This window comes from Xenopus laevis, chromosome 2L (genome assembly GCF_017654675.1).
Source record: "Xenopus laevis strain J_2021 chromosome 2L, Xenopus_laevis_v10.1, whole genome shotgun sequence".
Taxonomy (NCBI): Eukaryota; Metazoa; Chordata; class Amphibia; order Anura; family Pipidae; genus Xenopus; species Xenopus laevis.
Window position 1 is genome coordinate 182,522,751 of NC_054373.1, and position 23,464 is coordinate 182,546,214.

At 39.5% G+C, this 23,464-nt stretch overlaps 3 protein-coding genes across 3 annotated transcripts; all 3 read right to left on the minus strand.

Moving 5' to 3' along the window:
• Nucleotides 1-1,803: 1,803 nt before the first annotated feature.
• On the minus strand, nucleotides 1,804-2,781 carry or52r1.L (olfactory receptor family 52 subfamily R member 1 (gene/pseudogene) L homeolog). Its single transcript, NM_001085845.1, is given in 1 exon segment — nucleotides 1,804-2,781. A coding segment is annotated over 1 exon segment (978 nt).
• A 12,387-nt stretch (nucleotides 2,782-15,168) lies between these two features.
• On the minus strand, nucleotides 15,169-16,146 carry LOC121399777 (olfactory receptor 1-like). Its single transcript, XM_041581345.1, has one exon. It carries the CDS (start codon nucleotides 16,135-16,137, stop codon nucleotides 15,169-15,171), a length of 969 nt encoding a protein of 322 aa, XP_041437279.1. The 5' UTR covers nucleotides 16,138-16,146.
• Nucleotides 16,147-20,849: 4,703 nt separating this feature from the next.
• Nucleotides 20,850-21,830, minus strand: XB5900543.S (olfactory receptor 6B1-like S homeolog). Its single transcript, NM_001088267.1, is given in 1 exon segment — nucleotides 20,850-21,830. A coding segment is annotated over 1 exon segment (981 nt).
• Between the last annotated feature and the right edge of the window lie 1,634 nt (nucleotides 21,831-23,464).

Consider the following 23,464-nt stretch of genomic DNA (forward strand, 5'->3'; position numbering starts at 1 on the left):
ATAATTTTATTAAAGGTGTTTTACAGCTCATTCAATGACAAAAATAGGATCTTTTCATGTATAGTATAATCATCTTAATCATTGTAATGCCAGGCATGTGAGAGAAAAACACTCATCTAAATGTAAAAAGGTCAAGTCATGGCAAAAAACAGGGGCTCAAATTGAGGATTCAGAACTGCAGGATTTAGTATTTGTTCCTAATTCTCCTTGACAGAGTAAGAATGTTCTGTATCTTATCTTGCCCTTGGAATTTAATGCCAAGTTCTACCACCAAAGCTGCATTGTCAGAATACTGTTGTAATGCCATAGAAAAGTCATTAAAATTATCACATTACATGTAAAAAAAAACAATATTTTTTCATTAATTGTAATGCACCAAACTGCACACATGTGAAGATATTCTGATGACCCCTTTGAAAATGACTTTAAAAAAAACTTGGTTGCAATAAAAAAAAATGTATCGTTCCTCAATTTTCAATTTTCATTGGCTCCCTCCAATTTTTTAAGACTGTCAAGATTTTTTTACAATAAATAATTGAATAATAGTTGAAATTTCAAGTTTGGAAAATTACTCAAATTCTGTGAAGGTTCTTATTCATCCAAGTCATGGTATATCATGGTATTCTGATTTGAGAAAGCCACCAGTGAAACGCCTTCAAGAGAAAAAATACAGCAACTACAGTTGACTTGACTTATTATAATAGATATTCAAATTCATTATTATTTTTCATGCTATTTAGACAAGATTATTTCAAGGCAGTTTGCAATGGCTTTTCGGTTATTCTTTGGATTTCTAAAATGATCTAGATTTTTTATCTGCAGAGGTTCAGTTTAGAGTTCAGAATGTTACCTTCTTACTAATGTCCTATAACCTGTATGAGAAAGCTAATCAATAACAATAGAAAACTCACTTATGTTTACCAAGAGAGAGATGAATCAGGAAAAAAGAAAATAAAAAAGAGACTGTAGATTTTCTCAGAATATCTACATCACACTTTGTGAATTGTACGTATTCTCATTGAGAGGTGTTGATGGAGAAGGCAACAATTTCATTAAGAGAAAAGAAGAACATACAGAGAAACTGAGGTGCAAAGAGATATGGAGTCCGAATTAGTCTGTATCTATCCTATTGAACCCTTCATTTAGGTATCATAGGGCCTTGGATGTTATTCAATCATGGACTGATCCTGTGAGTATCCTACCAACTGAGGAGGCTGGAGGCCTGAATGGATGGTCACAGCATTAGAGGCTATACACTTTATTATCACCTTTCAATTGTTCTACTTGTTTGGGTCCACAGTTTGATTAATAGGAACAGCAGAAGCAACTGCTCCTCTTTACTTCAACATGGAACCTCAAAAGATGAAATCAGAAATAGCTAGTTGCCCAAAAAAAGTTGTGCCACATTCTGTAGTTGTTAAAAGGCTAAGCACCCATTACTGGTCAGAGTGTTGATCCTCATTCTCTGCTAAATTGTATTGATGACCTTCCAGGTATCTAGGTGAGTGTGTGCTAGGTCTTTTGGAGTGTGTGCTAGAATACATTCAATAACATTCAGTAACATTTAATAAAAAAGTTGCTTAATAACCAGATGCACCAGTAAAAAAAACCTTGGAAAAAGAGTAGCACCCTAAAACAGAATCCCAAGAAGCCTATGACTAGTAGTTATAAGGGCTACAAATGAGGGTGAGGGTTCTTTATAGATAGCAAATACCTTCTATAGATGCACATTGTCTATATCTCAATTATTTTGCTAATCCGCATCACTACTTAATGTAATAATATTAATACATTGCCTTCTAATTATTGGGTACTAGATTTGTGCTCGGATTTCAGGTGGAATAATCTATTGAACGTGAGCCCTAACATATTTCTAATTTCTTTGGTTCTAAGACAAAAAATAATGGGGCTGGCTAAATGGGGGATAAATGTGTAGAGGCAAATAAGTAACACATTTAAATCAGGTGGGAGAATCAAAGGGATCTGACTTGTACTATATACAAACAACCTGGGAATAAAGTACAAGCCAATGACTAATAAATGAGTGGTACAGGTATAAAATGCCTTCTGCCAATTCTCATTGTTGGCTGATAAGTGCACAACCCTGATTATGAGAATATATGAGAGAATAATAACAGTCAATGGGAAGAGATGCACAGACCAAGCAATTATAAAACGTTTCTTTCTTTCCAAGGTGATATCAGCACATGCCAACACTAATACCACTGCATTGGTACAGAAACAGTTCTCAACACGGTTACGTCCACAGTAAGGGAGTTGACCGGTCATTAAAGCAATCATCAATCCAATTAGAGCAGCACAGAGCCACCAAAACCAACAAAGAAGAGTCACCACCTTATTATTTATAATGGAGTGATACCTGAGAGGTTTGCAGATAGCAACATAACGATCAATAGCCATCAGCATAATGATGAAGGAGTCAAGACTTCCAAGGGAATGGACACAGAAGAGTTGGAAGAAGCACCCGTTGAATGATATAGACCCTGCCCCAAACCAATATTTGGCAATTATTTTAGGTAATGTTATTGTGTCAAAGAGAAGGTCAGAGAGAGCAAGGTTAGCAATAATAATATACATGGGGTGGTGGAGTTGTTCTCTCAGGATAATTAATATGATGACTGTGCTATTTGCAATCAGTGAAACAATGTAGGCAAGAAACATTGTAAGTGAGACTGGAAGAAAGAAATTCGGCTGTAGACCTGGAAACCCGAGGAGGATAAACTCAGTGACAGCAGTCTGATTAGACATTGAGATGGTCATAGTCTTCTCTTCTGAGCTTCAACATGGAGACAAGAAGAATAGAGGCAAAGAATAAGACCATCTGCAAAGAAACCCCAAGTAATCATAGGTAAAGGGATTCTGTCATGATTTTTATGGTTTACTTTTTATTTCTTAATTACATTTTTTACATGGCAATTAATTCACTCTACCATTTAAAATGTTATTCTTGAACCAACAAATGTATTTTTTTAGCTGTAGTATGGGTGTAGATTATCCATCTTGGTGCATTGGGCCTGATTCTGAGCATTGAGAATGAGCTAGCACTTCAGGAGGGAACTGCTTTGAGACAGCCCTTGTTTCTCCCCTTCTCATTGTACTTCAATATGAGCAAAGTCGTTCTCCCTTGTGGTAGAAATGAGAATAGCACTCAATCAAGAAAAACCAGGGTTGAGGGCACTTGGGAAATGGACATCATGCCTAGCCCCATGCCAAATTTCAAAATAAGATATGAAAAAAAAAATCAGTTTTCTCTGAAAAACAGATTTCAGTGCAGAATTTTGCTGAAACAGCCCTATTAACTAATACGATTTGGGGGAAAAACATTTCCCATAACAGTATTCCTTTAATGGCAAAAGAGTTGTTGAAACTGTAGTGAGAGAGAATGTCCCTGAAACATTCCTGGGCTACAAGGATATCATGAAATGGGACACCTCTAGCCTGTTGTAAAATGGGGCTGTACATTAAGGGGGTTATTTATTAAAGTGTGAATGCTAAAAACTCGAAAAATGTTTGTGTTTTTTTACTATAAAATCTGAATTCTTTGTGGGAAAAACACAAATTTTTTTAGATATTATTATACCCCAAGGCTGCATAAAGTCAGAATCTATAAATACTCAACCTGTCGGGATCCTGTAGAAGTCAATGGCAGAGGTCCTATTTGCAATTTGAAGATATTATTGTCAGCACTGTGTTTCGCACGACAATCTGAACATTTCTATTTTTCCAAGAATTCCGCGAAAAATATGGACTTTTCTGGCATCAAATAAGAAAATTTCTGATTTTTTTTGCTCCACAATCCACGGAAAAAAAGTTGCGTTTTTTGTGCAACAAACCGAAAGAGTCCCGTTTTTCCAGATCCAATTTATTCGAAGTTTTTTTTATTGATAAAGAAGGGCAAATCGGGAATTCTAGTTTTTATTTAAAACATCAGAAAAATTTGGATTTTCATCAATAACCCCCATAATGTAATGGGCTGTAATGGTGGATTATTATGCTCTTAGGTTTGTTTTCTGTCTGGATTAGTAGCAGGTATACATGCAGTCACCTTTTCAATAATCTAAGATAAATCTAAACAAACAAACTCTAGCTAAATGGTCCTTAAATACACAGAATTAGAAGAACAGCTGAAGGACAGCCAGACCCTATGTAATAAAAAAACACTTTGAAGAGGGTAATAAAAGAGGCTAATTACTTGCCACTCAACCTAAACAGGAAAAGAACAAAATAAACTTCACACAGAAAAAGTAAAAAAAAAGAAGAAAAAAAATTATAAATAAATTATGCAAAAATGTATTTGGGGAGGCTGAAAAAAACAAATTAATAAAACATAGATGAAAAGGAGGGTTAGCCATGCTTTAATTAGAGAGGTTTTACAAAGCTGTACATATTAATTGGGCTCCCCAATGGTTCAGTGGCATTTGTTCTAGAAGGCAGTAGAGCAGACAAGAATGAAAGTCCCATTAGGAAACCTACTTTTTTTGTATCAATAGTAACAGTCCAACACAATTGTAAAACAAAACAGTAACACCAACGCTTGAGGGAGGTTTTTATCAAAATCAGAATTTTTTTGTGAAAAAAATCAGACCAAACTAGAATCCATGATTTGATGTTATTTATTATTTAAAAAGCTCAATTTAATTGGATCGGAGAAAAACTCAATAAAACCGAGCAAAGGTCCGAATCGCACATTTTTTTGTATTTTTTTCCCGAATCGCTCAATTTTTTCTGACTTTTTCCCGAAAAGCCAGACTTTTCAGACTATTTGGCCTTTTCGGGCAAATTCCAGCACAGACCAAAGAAACTTCCAAATTGGATAGAGACCTCTTCCACTGACTTATATACAACCTCGGCAGGTCTGAGATAGTGGATTTTCGGATTCTGACTTTTTGCAGTCTTGGGGTGTAGTAAATCTCAAATTGTTGACGCACGATTTTGTCCCCACATTTTGCTTTGGCAAAAAATGAATAAAACAACGAAGATTCGCTGAAATGCATTGTCTATGAGAGACAAAATTTTTTTTAAGCGCAACAAATTATGCTACAAATTTTTGACGTGTGACAAATTGCCGAAAAATTTTGCTCATCGCCACTAGAGACCAAGGGACACATTTACTAAAGTTTTCTCTTTCTCATCTAACTTCACCAAAGTTCACCCCAGTTTGTCAGGTGTATTTTCACAAAACATCTAATATTTAGTAAAAATCATAAGTTCACTTTTTCAAGAGAAATGTGGTGAATTTTCTCCTGATCTAAATTCTCAGCTAAATTTAGCCAGTATATTTCCCATACAATAGTAGTGGGGAAATTCTTTAGAGAATTTTCACCATGGAGAAAATTAGCATGGAAGGGCAATGTTGATGGAGATTTAGGGTAAGGCCACACGAGGAGATTCCGGGAGAACTCCCTGAACTGCCTCAGCGTTTTTCCCCATAGGCTACAATAAAAAGTTGCCTGCGTTAATGCACACACGGCGATGCGTTTTCAATAGTTGCCTGAAATTGCCTCACTGAGCTTTGGGCAACTATTGAAAACGCATCGCCGTGTGTGCATAAACGCAGGCAACTTTTCATTGTAGCCTATGGGGAAAAACGCTGAGGCAGTTCAGGGAGATAGTTGCTCAAAAGACGAGGCGATTAGTAGCCAGGCGACACAATCTCCCTGAATCTCCTCGTGTGGACTAGCCCTTAAAAGTGGCTGCTCAGAAAAAGACTCCACGCTTTTACCATTAAAGGAGAACTAAACCCCCCCCATAGGCAAAGCCCCTAAAATGGTCCCCCTCCCCCGCATAGTTCATTCCCCTTCCAGTTGGTAGCAACTGTGCAAAAGTGCAGTGAATTGCCGAAGGGAAGAGGACCCAAAGAAGACCGAAGATCCTGAAGATGGCGCCCATGAGCTCCACTGCACTTACTCTGCACTGATATGTAAGTAATGTAGTTGGGACACTTTCAGGGGTAATAAACAATGGGGGGGGGAAGCAGGGAGGGAGACTATCTAGGGTAGTAAGTAGGGGCTTTTCTTTGGGGGGGTTTATTTCTCCTTTAAAGACTATTTATCCTTTTGTTTTGTTCATGTAATTAATGTTATTATTAAATAAATTTAATAAAAAAGATAAAGCCAAGCAATCTTAGGTCAAAGGGAGGCTGTTAGAATAATAGTAATGTATGTCTATTAGACAGTCATGATAATGACTTTTTGCTTCTATCTCTATCTATATTATATTATATATAATATATTATATCCCTGTGCACTCACCATTCAGTTCCTAATGTAAAGTCTAAACACTTACAGGTTGGCAATAAACTGGCATCTGCATGTGGGTGAAACCTCTGGGTTCTGCTCCACTCCAGGGAGGATTATGGCACATACGATGCTCAGAAGAGTTTATATAAAAGGGGGTCCAGCCATGTGTTAATAAAGTGCCTGCCATGGGAAATATGCCAGCTAATTAGTAAATATTCCACATGGGGTTGGACATTTTTTGTTACAACAATAACATTTGCTAAAAATTGTATGTGCATCTTAATTGCCGTAAGTAAACATAAAGCAGCTGTGATTGTGTTAACAAATAACCAACATTTTCACCCAATTAATGACTCTGATTATATGAAACTGGCCAGTGCTTGGGAGGCGGGCAGGGAAAAAGCATGGAATTGGGTTGGACACTTGACTTAAAGAGCAGGTAAAAAGTTGTGATGAGTAAAAGGGAAATCATTTCCAGTAAGCTTTAGAGCTGTATCTGTATTTGTGACAGAAGTAGGTAGTTCTGCATTGAGATTTGCTTCTCTGCTGGGCACTTGTCTATCTTGTGTGCCAGGGACAAGACTTACTAATTCCATTGCACAACAACTGCTTTTGCAATAAATAAAGAATGATGGTTCCACTAAGAGCTTATGTGTTGGACATCACGCGCCAATGTTCCCTCCTCTTCATCATGTTGCTGCCCAAGTTCCTCCTCTATTATTTATGTATTTAATGATATTAATATTGTCAGGTTGGCCTTCAACTCTGCCAGTCACCGTCCATCCCTTTGTACCTGTAACATTATCTATGGGATTATATTGTAATGTATTGTGTTGTAGAGTTATCAGCAAAGAGTGATGTTCTCAGACCTCATTTGCCCAAAGATTATTGTTAGCTATGAGCAATATATACAGTATATGTGACCCTTTCTTGGCACACTCCTGCAGAATCGAATCACACTCACTTAACCAGGCATATTGTTTGCAATCCAGCATACCTGACCGTCTTTGTTTATGGATGATACTGGGAACTGGGATTTACAGCACATTGCCTCCACCCAGGGTCAGACTGGCCTACTATGACGCGCCCCTCTGTGCGCATGTGCACACGGCACCATCCTCTGCTCACAGTGCACACAGTGCCATCCAGAGCGTTGCCAAATTTTTTTTTAAAACGAGCATTGGGAGAGGGGTTCTGGCCCGGCAGGCCAGTCTGATACTGTTTCCAACTAGTGGAAGGACCTGTCCTCATACAGGGGCCACACACTGGTGGCTTCCAATACATCGGAAGGCTGGAGCTCAAGGCTTCTCCTCCAAGTGAGCATACCACAGCTTATTGCAAAGATCCTATCTGTATTAGTGGGCAGCTCCAGCTTCATCTCTGGAAGATTCTATGGGGGCTGCTTTATAGCCTTTCCCAGCCCTCCTTGTAGATTGGGCACCAAAGCAAGGTTCTTCCTGGGCCTTCTTGTTTCCCAGATGTCCTTTGGGGCTCCCAATAAGCATTCTGGTGTGTACGTTTATTCATTCAAACTTGTATAGCCATCGTGACATTTCAAGCCCTTTTGTGACCTTTTTCAAGGCAACTACACCATACCCTGCACAATCAAGTATCTATAGCCAATAAAGTTCTATCAATTGAGAAAGTGACATCACAGGACTCTATGAACAGGGTTTTAATCAGTTACAGGATAGAAAGTCATAGCACATTCTAGGAAAGTTAGACAGATAGAACTAGTTATCAATAGCAGCCTGTGCTCCAACTAGGAGTGATAGAAGGGAGTAGCTCTCTTCTGGGATCTGCTTGCCTAAGTGAAGGGACTACAGTTAACTGAAGAGGGATCCAGGCTATGTTCTTTCCCTGGTCCATTTCTGTTTTGGGATCCAGATCACATTCACTAGAAACCCTAGTAGGTGAACTTTAAACCTCCCAAAGCTGTTTCCACACTGGTGTCACAGATCGTTGCTCTGCCTTTGACTGTGTTGACATCTATTATCTACCTCAAGTTCTGTATTTTAACCCTGCGGCACTTTGGTAATAAAGCCTGTTGCTATTTTGTTTTGTACGAACCATCTGGCACAGCGCAACCCTGTGATATTCTATTGTATTGATTTGTGACCTGATTGTGATCAGATATTCAGATTATGCCTCTGTTCCTTTGGGAACCTGTCCAGCAATACCTGGAGTTCATCTTCTACTATAGCCCTCACTTTCTGGTCCTGACAGCCTTGTGGCCCAATTTATTTCAAAGCATATCATAACAAATAATAAAAGTTGAATAAACAAAATTCAATATCCAGTAAATATCCATGCAATCAGGCCCAGATTTGTGGCCCAGGCGGGCGGCAAATTCCTAGGGACGGCATGGCGTCCAGCCGCTCTATAGGGAGCACCGAGAATGCCAGTGCTCCAGTGTATCTGCGCTCACTAGAGCACTGCATGTGGCGGGCAATAGGACCACACTGCCTAGGGGCACCTGCTGCTAAAATCCAGCCCTGCATGCAAAACTATTTATCCTTTCCTGGGCCATTGCTGTATATTCACCTTTTTGTTCTCGCGCCTCTGGTGTTACTTTGCCTTGAACAAGTATCATCTGATCAACCAGAACAACCTGCAGCAAATGAGAGACTTGGCCAAGGGTACCAATGCCACTTTTTCTGATCACCCTTTGGTAAACAGACCTCATGATGAAATTGGGCTACTAACCCTGGGGCACTGAGAAGATTGATTTTAATTACAGGCTTAGATTGGTAGCTCTATAGGGCAGGGACCTCTTTCCTACTGTGTCTTTCAAAATGTGTATATCTATTATAATACACAAAAGCCATGAATATCTTGTAAATTATATCCTTATTAATGGTGAGTAGTGATGTCATCAGTTATAAACGGTGAGTAGTGATGTAATTTCTGTCACATGACTCACTAAAATTTGTGTATTATAATTAATAAAGTACCCCCAGTTGTAAAATATGAGGATATTATAAGTTACCTCGGAGTTCCATGACCTGTATAAAAACACTCGGCCTTCGGCCTCGTACTTTTATATGGTCATGAAACTCCTCGGTAACTTATAATATCCTTATATTTTACAAGAGGGGGTACTTTATTCACTATATAATAGTCAATAATAAGCAACATGCTCAAAAAGGTTATAATAAAACCAAGTTTGGGGAGGGGTGTCTTTTATCATTGTTGGGTAGACTGCAAATTCCATTGATGTTAGATAGATAAGGGGAGAAGTTAGAAAGAGGCAAATAGAAAGAAGAGATATTTGGGCATATTTACTAAATGATGAAAGTGAAAATATGTTTTGTCAAAAATGAAGTTTCCCCTCAACATCACCAATTTACTAAAAGTAGAATACAACAAGTTTTGGGCAATTAACTTTGCAATGATAAACCATTCCCTTTGTATTGGTGTAAATTCATGACTTTAAAAGGCCTGGAATGGAGGGAATACCTGGAACCTTATACTTACCAGTCACTTACCACCTTATCTGCCCCTTACCCCCCAAAGCCTGTCCCTTCCAAATAAACACACCAGACTTTGTTGGATAATAATGGCTGCAGCATCTTTATTAATTTTTTTATGCTCAAAACATTTAACTGTCAATAATCTGTTATTAACTGTTTATATCACACAATTGCATTATAACATTCATAAATTCCGTAAATTTTTTAACTTATTCCTGAACTGTCCTGATTCCCCTGGGCAGATGGTCCTGGGATTACCATTGTGCATGGTACCTCTGTACCGCTGCACCCCACAGACTTTTGTTTACCCATCAGCTGTGTTACACCGACTCAATGGTATTTTAATTATTTGCCACCAGGGGACCCCGAGCCCTAGTTGGCCATTGATACATTGTTCCTCCTTCTCACCGGAACCCATCATAGTTCCTCCATTTTTCAACTCACTGTTTTCCCAGGACCACCGCCACAGCAAAGGGGTACTGACACCTTAGTATCCTTTGCTCCCCCACACTGCCAGGGCCCTTTCCAATCCATCCTGCAGGGACATATTAACGATATCTAACACAATCTCATCCAGATGTACTCCATCTCTCCTGTACAAAGCCTCATCCTTTGTTTCTAGGGCCATATGTCTCAAGGCCAATCCGCCTGTTCGCACTGCAAACTTTCCCACTTCTCTATTTATTTTTACTCTGGCCTTGCTAATAGCCTCGTCGAATTTTGTACACCTACAAGTAGATCTGTCTACTATTTCCGACCAGACCAATAATATTCCTCGGAAGTGCCGCATTAATCGCCACCAATCACATTTTATGTCCCGGATTAGTAATCTCATGGGAACTACACTGAGATCATTTCCCCCAGCATGCAAAACCAAAATTTGTGGAAACCCATCTCTGTCAGCATAACGGGACAACAACGGCAACAACCTACTAACTTAAGCCATGAAAACCCAGCTACCTCACCGACACCCAGTGAACCTAGGAATGGCCTGCAATCCAAATCAACACCGGACCTAAACAAGGGGCCAAAGCAACAAACATGCATTAATACTGATGCCGGATATAAAGTTTATATCTCCCTGAACTCCACCGCCCAATTCCCATAATGGTTTCCACTGGCAACCCGGCCTCTGTTGCCGCCCCTATCCGGAAGGAATGGGGTTGAAAAACCCCACCTTCCCAACCTAGGCTCTGGACACATTTTTTAAGGATCGCCTGGAATTGGAACCTTGTTAAATATGTTCCATCCTGATGTACAAATAGTGGCCATCGGGCAACACCGTGTACCCTTTGCTTCCCCCAGCTTTACCACTTGTCCTTTTCCCAAAGGGTCAGTTTTGAACTTCCTTATCATTAATAACATTTTTTTCCCAGATATTCTGCAATCCTCCAATAGGAGCCCCCCCTGCTCTCTTTTGTTCCTTGAAACAAGCTCCCCTACCCGGAATGCCCCAAAGAACGCCAGGACAAATGCAACTCTGAATAACACAACTTCATAGCCCCCATACTTCACTTAACTTGTCGCATATATCCTGTAGTTTCTGAAAAGTGATGGGCTTCTTCTGTGTCTGCTCCTTTTTAATCCTTTTACTGCCTGTTTTATGAAGCCCTGTTTAGTCCAATCTCTTTCTCCTCGCATTCTCAGGCCAAAAGAAACTCCAGCCAGTTTGCTGGACACCCCAGCTGCTGAGCAACCTCGTACACATAAGCTCTCTCTCCATGCAAGCATAGCATGGGCCCCTTCATACCCATCTCTTGAACCAAATTGAAACTGAAAACTAGCCCATTCATCCCACGCAGCACAATAGTTTGACCACGTACCAGGGGCCAGAGATTCTTTCACCAACCGCGCCATGTTCCCGAACCCAGAGCCCACAATCGAGCTGGATAGGCCTCTCCTGCTGGATCCGCCTCTGGCACCAGATTCCTGAACCCCTCCCATTGCAAACGAGAAAGAGCGTCCGCAATGTTATTTTCAATACCTGGCACATGCCTGGCCCTGACCCACATATTTTTTTTCAAACAACTCAGCACGAGAAATCAAAGTAACCACAAGACCGGTTCAGACGAAGCAGTAAGGTTATTGATTGCCTGAACCACAGCCATGTTGTCTAACCAAAAAATTACCTGCCTGTTCTTTAGCAAAACCCCCCCCCCCACAGAACTACTGCCACCACTATGGGGAAAAGCTCAAGGAAGGTCAAACCATCCTGCCTCCAACTGTCTGGCCAAGACCCCACGCTACATTACCCTCTGAAGAAAGCCCTGTAACCTACTGAACCTGCCGCATCAGTATACAGATCTAACTGACTATTGGCTGCTGCCTCTTTTGGCCAGCATGACTGGCCATTGTATGTCCCAAGGAAAACATCCCATACGTCCAAATCTTCTTTTACTGCCTTTCTCAAACAAACAAAATGATGTGGGTATTTCACTCCCGTCGTTGCCATTGCTAGGCGCCTGGAAAATACTTTCCCCATGGACATTCTACAGGCAAAATTTACTTTGCCTACCAGGGATTGGACCTGTTGGAGTTGCCTCTTCTTTCTGACCCTTGCCCTTTCCACCTCCTGCCTTAGGTCTGTCAGCTTATCCTGTGGCAGGCGACATACCATCTCTACTGTGTCAATCTCTATGCCCAGGAATTCAATGGTGGTTCTCGGCCTTTCCGCCTTATCGGGTGCTAAAGGAACCCCAAAACTCGTGGCCATGCTTCCCATCGTACTCAACAGGAAGTCGCACTGAGGGGATTCCTTTGGGCCTACAAATTAGAAGTCATCCAAGTAATGGATGACTGCCTGAGATCTAGTCTCCTCCTATACTACCCATTCCAGAAAAGCGCTGAACTCCTCAAAATAGGCGTAGGAAATGGAAGGGAGGCATTTGTCCACAAACACTTGACCATCCCAATAACAACATAATAGGTGGAATGATTCGGGGTGAACCGGTAATAAATGAAAAGCGGACTCTATGTCCGTCTTCACCATTAGCGCTCCCTGTCCTGCTTCCCTTACCAACTCAATTGCCTTATCAAAAGAGGTATAAGTGACCGAACAAAGATCTTTATCGATTTCATCGTTCACTGATTCCCCCCTTGGATGCGACAGATGGTGAATCGGTCAAAATTTTCCTTTTTATTTCTTTGGGACCACTCCTAAAGGGGAAATTATCAAATTGGCGAGTGGTGGGTCCTCAAAATGGCCCGCTATTCTTCCCAGCTACACTTCCTTCACCACCTGGGGGTACGCATGTGCTGATTTTAAATTCTGCTGATTTTAAATTCTGCGGGTTTTCCCCTTTTGCAGGGATGCGGAATCCCTCTGAAAAGCCTCGCTCCAAAAGTGCGGCCGTCCGCCTGTCTTTATATAGCTTTAGAAAAGGTTGCATTGTGGCCACACTAACCGGCGATGTCCCCTTTTCCAGCAAAGTCTGAGGTTCTACTACTGATTCTGCCCTTTTTGAAACACTTTGTGACTGGATGTTGACCACCACATCCCAAACATTCGTATTGGAACCTACAGTTCGGTGACCACTTGCAAACTCTTTCGTTAAAGTTAAAACAATACCCCTTTTTGGCTCCTGCCGGGGGGGGAGTTACCCGTTCCCCCAGCTCCTCCCGGGAAGGGATTGCTGTTGGGCCTATTGGGGCACATGAGTTTAAGCCAGAGTCCCACATCCCTATTATCCCATTGGATTGAGGGGCGCACCGCCTTTCTCTGTCTGAACTGCTCAGCATATTTTAACCAGGCATTCCCCCCAAACACCCGGTGAGCTTCAAAAATGCTATCTAGGTAACAGAATAATCCTGGGCAGCTCTGCGGGGACTTTTCCCCTATCACACTGGCGAATATTACAAAAGCCTATAACCAGTTACTAAAGGTAGGGGGTATCAATCAGTACCTCCTTTTTTCTCCCTCTTCCTTCCCTAGGGGGCCTTCGAAGCAGACATAAGTAGAGCATTTAGCAAAATCAGAAACCTTCTGTAACACTGCCGTCTACTTTGCCCTGGGCACCCCCATTGTACTATTAGCTACTGCTACCGAAGCCTATGGGGAGGGGGCTGGTGGCGCCGGTGTGTTAACTGTCTGGGTTAAAAAATCCGTAGCAGGCCCCGTTTGCCCTGTCCTGTCATAAATATATTTACTAAGAGCATAAGAAAGAATTTTTGCCCAGAGAAATTTCTCCAGGATCAGGCTGGCAAACCACCATTGTAAAGATAGAGAAGCCACTTTTCAATCTCATTATATACTGTACATCTCATCTCATTATCTACATTATCTACATCAAGGCTAATTTCCACATATGTCATTTCTTCACGGCCAAAAATGCTTTAGAGAATGTTCCCAACTACTATTGTATGGGAAAAATATACTGGCAAATTTTTCACAGAGAATTTACACCAGAAAACGATTTGCCACATTTCTCTTGAAAAGATGTACTTAAAGAGATTCTGTCATGATTTTTATGGTGTAGTTTTTATTACTAAAACTACACTGTGTACATTGCAATAAATTAATTCTACCATTTAAAATGTTATTCTTGATCCAATAATCCATATTTTGAAAAGAGTCAGTATCTTACAATGGAACTGATTTCAGATACACTATTGTTTCTCCTACTCAATGTAACTGGAGGAGTCATGACTTTTTTTTCTATTGAGTGCTGTTGTCATATCTACCACTAGGTTGATCATGGGAGCATGGGAGCAGTTTTAACAATGCAGGTGTCAGGGAGCTGTTATCAATCTTTCTATTGCACAAGAGCATACACCTGCCAAAATGAGATGCGTAAAAAAGGAGATAATTCACCATGTGCCCCATAGAATTAACTCAGAAGACAAATGCATGGATGCAAACCAGATCTGTTTAATATACAGGGAGTTATTTATTAAAATCTCTAAAAGAAATTTAGTTTTTTTCACTAGAAAACTTTTTAGAGGAAAAAAAACTAGAATTTTTCTAGATTTATTATACCCAGATGCTACAAAAACCTTATCTCAATTTTAAGTTGTCATGGTCTGTGCTGGGTTTAGCCCAAAAAGAGACTTTTTCAGGGTTTTTGGGCAAAAACATTCTAGCGATTCAGGGTTTTCTCTTAATTTTATCAAGTTTATAAGCGATCCGATTAAATAGAGTTTTTTTATTAATAAATCGGGCGTGGGAGTTTGGTTTATATGTAAATAACCCCTTAAAGTGCAAATGGAAAACAAATGAATATGCAAGAATTATGTTGTAGACATTTCACCAGTATCCTCTTAAATTAAGGGGAATGAATGGTCTTGTACAAAAAACTCAATTTAAAATAAGTCAACCCACAAAATATTTGGTATATTCTTGCCCCCTGCTTTTAAGTCTTATAAAACATGATACGAGATGTATCACTTTAGTCCTATAAGAAAAATAATATGATTATTATTAACTATACATTATACTTTCACTGCAGCATTGTAGATCTTTTCACACATTTTATGGTAAGTGTATTTTTGAAAATGTGTCCGAAAATAATTCTGATATCTTTGGTTCTAAGACAATATATAATGGGGTTGGCTAAATGGGGAACAAATGTGTAGAGACAAAGGAGTAAGACATTGATATCAGCATCAAGAATCAAAGGGATCTGACTTGTACTATATACAAACACCCTGGGGATATAATACAAGCCAATGACCATTAAATGAGTGGTACAGGTGTAAAATGCCTTCCATGAATTTTTATTGATAGTTGGTAAGTGTATAACCCTGATAATGTGAATATATGAGAGTATTATAAAGGCCAGTGGCAGGAGGAGCACACACATAACAATAATAAAGGCTGTCCGTCTTGCCAATGTAACATCTACACACGCCAACACCGTGACTGCTGAGTTGACACAGAAACAGTTCCTGACACGATTAGGTCCACAGTAAGGCAGTTGTCCAGCTATGGTTGCACTAATCAATCCAACCAGGGCAGCCAAGAACCAGAGAAAGTAGCAGAGGAGAGTCACCAGCCTATTGCTGATAATGGAGTGATACCTGAGAGGTTTGCAGATAGCAACATAACGATCAATAGCCATCAGCATAATGATGAAGGAGTCAAGACTCCCAAGGGAATGGATACAGAAGAGCTGGAAGATGCAACCATAGAAGGATATAGAACCTGCTCCGAACCAGTATTTGCCAATGATCTTCGGTAATGTTATTGTGTCAAAGAGAAGGTCAGAGAGAGCAAGGTTTCTTATTATAATGTACATTGGTTGGTGGAGTTGCTCTTTCTGAAAGATCAATATGATAACAGAGCTATTGGCCAACAGCGAAACACAGTAGACAAGAAACATTGTAATGGAGACCAGAATGTGGAATTTCTGCTGGAGACCTGGAAATCCAATGAGGATGAACTCAGAGATGGCAGATTGATTAGACATGGTGATAGGGAGGATCTTCTAAATAGAGCTCTGAAATTGGTATAGGAACAACATAAAGTAGAAAAGAGTTCTTTTCTGCAAAGAGATCCCAGAAAAACTAATGATAGTGAATGCAAATATACATATTGAAGGAATCAAATATAAATGGAGTGAGAAAATGCCTCAAAGCACTCAAGATTAAATTGGTTGTGTCTAATGTTATTAAGTGGGGTTTGGTTACTTTATGGGACAAAGCATTTACTGACAATCCTTGTTGGATCTTCAGGCTGCTCTAGAAGTTTTGTTCTTTTGTACGACCTTCTCTTGCAGACCAGTGTTATACAGAGATCTTCAAGGATTTAGAGGATATGATGATGGAAACATCAAGCTATAGGGGTGCTCTTCATTGGCAGGCACTGGGCTTCTTTGGTCAGAACTTGACCCTAAAAATACAGTGAACTAACACTGCAGAGGTTTAAGAACTAAAAGGTGAATGTCCCACAATAACCCAGCTAAAGCCCTCATCTCAATCCAGCTGAGAACCTGAGAGCTATTTCAAATTTGAGGTGCCAATATCCCTATAAAATCAATGTCATTGTATTTTATTATATTTATAATAATAAGTCAAAGGTTCTGAATACTATTGCAAGCACTGTATGTATATACAAAATTTGAGTTTTGCAAATTCGCTAATTTTTCAGCTAAGAGAAATTTGCCTATCACTATTTAGGATTATTGCAGATTTGTGTAAAATTTTAAAAAACACCCAATAATAATAATAATTGTTAAATTAATTTGAAAAAAAATCAAACAAAAATGTAAATGTCAATTTGATTCAAATTTTATTTTCCCTATGAATAACTTTTTTTTTAATTGGATCATTCAGGTGTAAATAAAGGTATTTAAATACATAAAATATACTGTCAATATATTTATCAATCTATCTATTTATTTATCCATCCATGGACTTTCCCTGTGTTCATAAATCTAAATACTTACAGTTAGAGGTATCAGCTGCATCTGGGAAAAATATGTTTGGTTCCAGATTTTTAGGCGTCTGAATAATTTTTGACGCCCATCAATATTTTTTTTCCGCTGCAGATTTTTCTGCGCATTTTCCCAAAAACATAAGCTGGCAGCGAAACGTGGAAATTAGCCGCAAATTCATTCCTACCAAATTTATTCGCACATGACTAATTGCAATCAAATAACTTTCCTACTTTACCTAATTTTCAGATGTTCGCCTTGCAAAAGTATTTTTTTTCCAAGATTCATTTTTGCTCTGACAGAATGAATTTTTTTAATAACTCTTTATCATTTTTACTCATTGATTTTAAACACATTAGAGCAGTGCAGGATTGCTTAAGAAGCCGTCTGAGATAACATAGTGTCAAATCTCCATATACATATTGTGACGAAACTGGGGGGGTAGTTCCATCCACTAGGTGTACTAAGTGGGCAAAAATAAAAAGGGGACTATAAAAAATACTAATACTCCCAGGCTAATCCAACGATGCTTACTCTAGCTTTACCTCTGCAACAGGCACAACTCAAAACCAGCCTGAATGCACCCAGGTCCTCTGACCCCACAGATGGCGCTTCACTGGATCTCCCTGAGTTACCCCTAAACTTTAGAAAGCGCCACGTCACTTGGGTAGTATGTGACCTCCAGGTAATTAATATGCCCACTCACTTAAAACCCAAATCCTGTCTGGGCCCACTGAGCTCCCAAAAACCTGTAGGTCTTTGAGGTACCAGAAAGCCTAGGGCTCCACTAACAGTATGTAGGGTGTACCTCCAGCTGTTAACCCCTTACAGGAACAATAGAGACTGCGAGTCTGAATAATTTTAAATAAAAATATTACTAGTTTATTTAAAATTTTCAAACATTCCCGCGTGCAGCATTCATGCAACATTAACTTTCTTGCCACAGCTGACCTTAGTTTCCACCACAGTCTCCTTAGGGCCTATCCCAGGTCTCAGAGAGGGTTAACTCTTGCTGTTCCGGACTCCTCCACTGCTTGGTTTGGTAATCCGGTGCACATTAGCACTCCTTTACCACACCGCCAAGCCTTCCCGTCTCAGTAATCCAGTGCTCGACCAGCACCCCTTTACTATTCTGACCAGGATCACCAATAGTCCTTCTTCTTGCCCCAGGCCTCCTTAAACCTATCCTGTGTCTTCCCTATATTCTGGGTCCCTGACTTGTAAGATGTCCACAGAAAACTAATTTCCACTACACTCCTAGGTGGGGCAAGAAACTACCCGTGCTAACTTCCCTATCTCATACACCTAGTGCCTGCTAACTACAAACTGCTATGCTAGGTTCTACCTTTCTTTCCTTCCTGCTGTAGATCTTCTTCAGGACAGAGCTTCCTTCTCATCAACTCTAGGGTGTGGCCTCCTTTTATACCCTCTAGCACTCTGGGCTCCTGCTGGTGGGGGAATAAATTACACCTTTTTACCCTTGAGCAACACCTGGTGGCCAATTACCCAAATAACACTCTCAACAATTTTAACACATACTCATACACATTATTCAACCACAAATCAATTACCTACGAAAACTGGGAAAATGTATTGACTCGAGTATAAGCCTAGACACAACTACAGCCCTGTCTCCCAGCAGCACACATTCCGCCAAAGCGACCCCCCCAGCGATCAACCGGACTTCTTTGCAAAGTTGATGGTGACAGAGAATTGCCAAACGGATTACTGTGTGCATTGTCCCACTGTCCCACTACCATGTGCAGAGGGTGCTGTGTGATATTGCCATCACTGTTAATCTTTCGTATAACCAACAGAGGGCGCTGTGTGATATTGCCATCACTGTTAATCCTTCATATAACCAACAGAGGGCGCTGTGTGATATTGCAGTCACTGTTAATCTTTCATATAACCAAAAGAGGGCGCACTGTTATTCTTTCATATAACCAACAGATGGCGCTGTGTGATATTGCAGTCACTGTTATTCTTTCATATAACCAACAGAGGGCGCACTGTTATTCTTTCATATAACCAACAGAGGGTGCTGTGTGATATTGCAGTCACTGTTATTCTTTCAGATAACCAACAGATGGTGCTGTGTGATATTGCAGTCACTGTTATTTTTTCATATAACCAACAGAGGGTGCACTGTTATTCTTTCATATAACCAACAGAGGGCGCTGTGTGATATTGCAGTCTCTCCCCAAGCGAACTGTTGGTATAGGAATGATTAAAAGTGACTGCAATCTCAGCTACTGCCCACTGACTCGAGTATAAGCCGAGGTAGACTTTTTCAGCACATTTTGGATGCTGAGTATATACGGTATGTAAAATAAATAAGGCTAGAATAGGAATTTAAAAGCTTTATGTATGTTTAACATAATATACAAGACTAACAAAGGTGTTTTACTGATGTTGTCATCTTCTATAATGTTACTTAACCTCAAAGTGGTATCCATAGTCTGTGTACCGGGAACAAAACCAGGATGTATCAGTTGAAATGGCCTTGAAGCATTTTTTTAATAGCTCATGCAAATGAGGAGGTAGTAGACCATGAATTTTCTTATAATAAGAGGAAGGGAAACTAGTCAATAAGTAGAACGAGTGATTAATCTATAGATTCATCATCATCATCTATAGATTCATCATCATTCATAAGCCATTATCATCATCTATAATGCACAGAGTGATTCATCAGTAGAGATTTTTTTTCTGTAGAATAATACAAGGTGAGTTCCAGTGCTATGGACGTTTGCCAGGAGGCCAATCTGGGACATACAATAAGAAATGAAAAGATAGCGAAATCTCCACCTATCAATTAAATATCAAATATCAATTAAAATTCCTCGTGATGTACTTTGGGATTCATTGTTAGATTGAAATCTCCTAGTAAAATCACCATCCCTTGTACATGCTTCTGTAACATAGAAAATACTTTTGAGACAAATTGGTGAAGTCCAACTGGGGGTGCATATACATTCATAATTGTTATAGGTTTGACCAAAATAGATCACACAACCCACTTTGAGAATGTTTTTATTGCTTTTGATGATATAAGAGGAATATGGAAGTATTTTCTTGATTCTGTAAAAGTGGAGATTTTTATACATTTCCCCCCCCTATTTATCAGTTTTTTAGGAGTACAGAGGTTATTTCCCTTGGATGTAAAATTATTGATTATTTATGTGTAATATAAAATGTACCATTGTTTTACAAATAATAATAATAATGTTTATTTTGCTGCAAATCCAACCGCCCCTGGAGGGGAGCAGCCAAGCCAACAGTAGAATCTACTGGGTTACAGGGGTCCAAATCAGAAATGTTGTAGATTTTCTCAAAGTATGAATGTTCTCCTCGTGCTAAGAGTTAATTGTAAAGTATTCGGCTCTTTCTATATTAAGAACTAAATGACAGGGGTTAAATTCCAAGGAGAAGGTGACAATAGAAGGAAACTGAAACACTGAAACTGAAGTGCAGTTGGAGAATATTTTACTTTGATGCTTTCTGAAGGCAGTGCACAGTTATTGTATAAATAGGTTAAACAGCTGCCCACCCGCACCTCTATCTACCTGTATACTGGTAAACCATTGGTTGTGTGGCATGGTTATAATACACCCTACATTTCCTATGTGCAGGTTGAATTATAGGTGTGAAAAGTTGCTAAATTTCTAGGCACACAATGACTAGACAACTCTAGTAAGGAGATATACAATGACCCTGTAGGATGATATTAGTAAAATGCCTTTTCACTGCAGTCTTCTAGTTATGTGATCAGATTTAATGTGGAAGATATTATTCAACATTTGCCTCAAAATATTTCTAATTTCTTTGGTTCCAAGACAAAAAATAATGGGACTGGCTATATGGGGGATAAATGTGTAGAGACACAAAATTAAGACGTTGATATCAGCATCAAGAATCAGAGGAATCTGAGTGATACTATATACAAACAACCTGGGGATAAAGTACAATCCAATGACAATTAAATGGGTGGTACAGGTATAAAATGCCTTCTGCCAGTTTCCATTGTTGGCTGATAAGTGCACAACCCTGATTATGAGAATATATGAGAGAATAATAAAAGACAATGGGAAGAGGTGCACACACATGCCAATTATAAAACCTTTTTTTCTTTCCAAAGAAACATCAACACATGCCAAAACTATTACAGATTGTGTGGCACAGAAACAGTTCTTGACACGGTTGGGTCCACAGTAAGGAAGAATTCCAGCAATTAAAGTAAGAGCTAATCCAATTAGCGCAGCACAAACCGAGCAAAAGTAGCAGATAAGAATCACCAGCCTATTGTTGATAATGGAGTGATACCTGAGAGGTTTGCAGATAGCAACATAACGATCAATAGCCATCAGCATAATGATGAAGGAGTCAAGACTTCCAAGGGAATGGACACAGAAGAGCTGGAAGAAGCACCAGTTGAATGATATAGACCCTGCTCCAAACCAATATTTGGCAATGATTTTAGGTAACGTTATTGTGTCAAAGAGAAGGTCAGAGAGAGCGAGGTTAGCAATAATAATATACATGGGGTGGTGGAGTTGTTCTCTCAGGATAATTAATATGATGACTGTGCTATTTGCAATCAGTGAAACAATGTAGGCAAAAAACATTGTAATTGAGACTGGAAGAAAGAAATTCGGCTGTAGACCTGGAAAACCGAGGAGGATAAACTCAGTGACAGCAGTCTGATTAGACATTGAGATGGTCATGGTCTTCTCTACTGAGCTTCAACATGGATGGACAGGAAGTAGACTGAAGCTGGTAAGAAAATGGACCTTCTGCAAAAAAAAGTCCAAGACAAATATTTAATTAAGGACAAGGGAGCTTCTTAAAATTTAGAGAAAATAACAAGATACCAGAGTTAGAGGTGTTTATATAGATACAGTACATCATAAAGTACAACACTCCTAGCCTCTCTTAAATATGGCAAATGCAAAGGAAGTGTATCTAGGAGTCAACTTTTTACATGACCTTTTAGTATATGCACCATTTGCTGTAATAAGGCCTCTAGGGTTGCTATCAATACAGTCTGTAACCAAAGAGTATTATCTAGAAGCCGATTTTACTTTGGGTGGTTCCGATGTTAAAGTCCCAGTTTTACCCAATAAAATAAACAAGATCCTCCTCTAATGCTCATACCTACATTAAAGTCACTTACTTCTTTCCTAGTTCAGAACCTATTTTTTACTTTAATATTTTAAATCTAACCGCATCCACAGTATAACCCTGATTTTACATTCTCGGAAATTACTGTATTTTCCTTGAAAGGGAATTCCTGTAATTTGATGTTAAGACACATGATCCAAGGTAAAGCATACCTGTCCTATCTGTTTATGATTTCTGTTGCTTTCTCTCTCTATATCTGTCTTTCCAACTGTCACCTTGTACTGTATCTCTTGTTTATGTTTCTGTATATCATTCTATCCAACTATCCATTACTATCCATACTCATCTACCTGATTCTTCATGTTTCTGTGCATTCACCTTTGAATCTCTAGGTAATCAAAGGACTTACAGGTTGGCAATAAACTTGAATCTCCATGTGGGTGAAATCTCTGGGTTCTGTTTCAGGGAGGATTATGGCACCTGCTCAGAAGAGTTTATATAGAAGTGGATTCAGCCATGCAAAAATCAAAAGGCTGACTTGGCAAATGTGCTCATTAATTAGCTAAGCAAAGTATTCCACATGGGGCTGGATAGATTTTGTTTATTCTTATTTCTTTAGATGCATATCCAGGTGTGGAAGCTCATGTCTGAAATGCGGGGACTGCAGAAGCACCAGAGAATTCCAGGACCCATTTAGCAAAGTATGAAGAGTGCAGTTCTTCCCAATTGATTTCACTTTGACTATTCACTTCATTGCTAAATGCAACTCAATGTATAAAAATAGGGGTGTGGAAGCACTCTAAAGGCTAAGTAATAGTATATTTAAGTATAAAGGAAGTGCTAGTTTTAATGCACATTCCCTGGGCCCCTGTCTCAAAAGTAAGTTTACAAAACAGGGGTTTTTAGTTACAAAGTTATGATCATAAAGTTGAAAAGCCACCATACCACGTCAAGGTAAACCCCACATGGCGGTCCCTAACTTGTTTGCCTTTCGGCCATAGTATAAAAAGTCTTACTGCATAGTAGCATTCAGTGTAATCAGTGTCTGTTGAACCTTGGTTTCAGTGAAAAGGATCTATCCTCCCCCGCCAGTATGCGGCTTTTAAGGGAGAGGCATTGTCCAACCAACGCCCATTTTTAAAAGTATAGGGCCCCATTAGTTTGCAACTCATTCAGCTAAAATTAGATTTCATTTACATAATGTGATCGTTCAGAAAAATCTTATATTACTGCACTT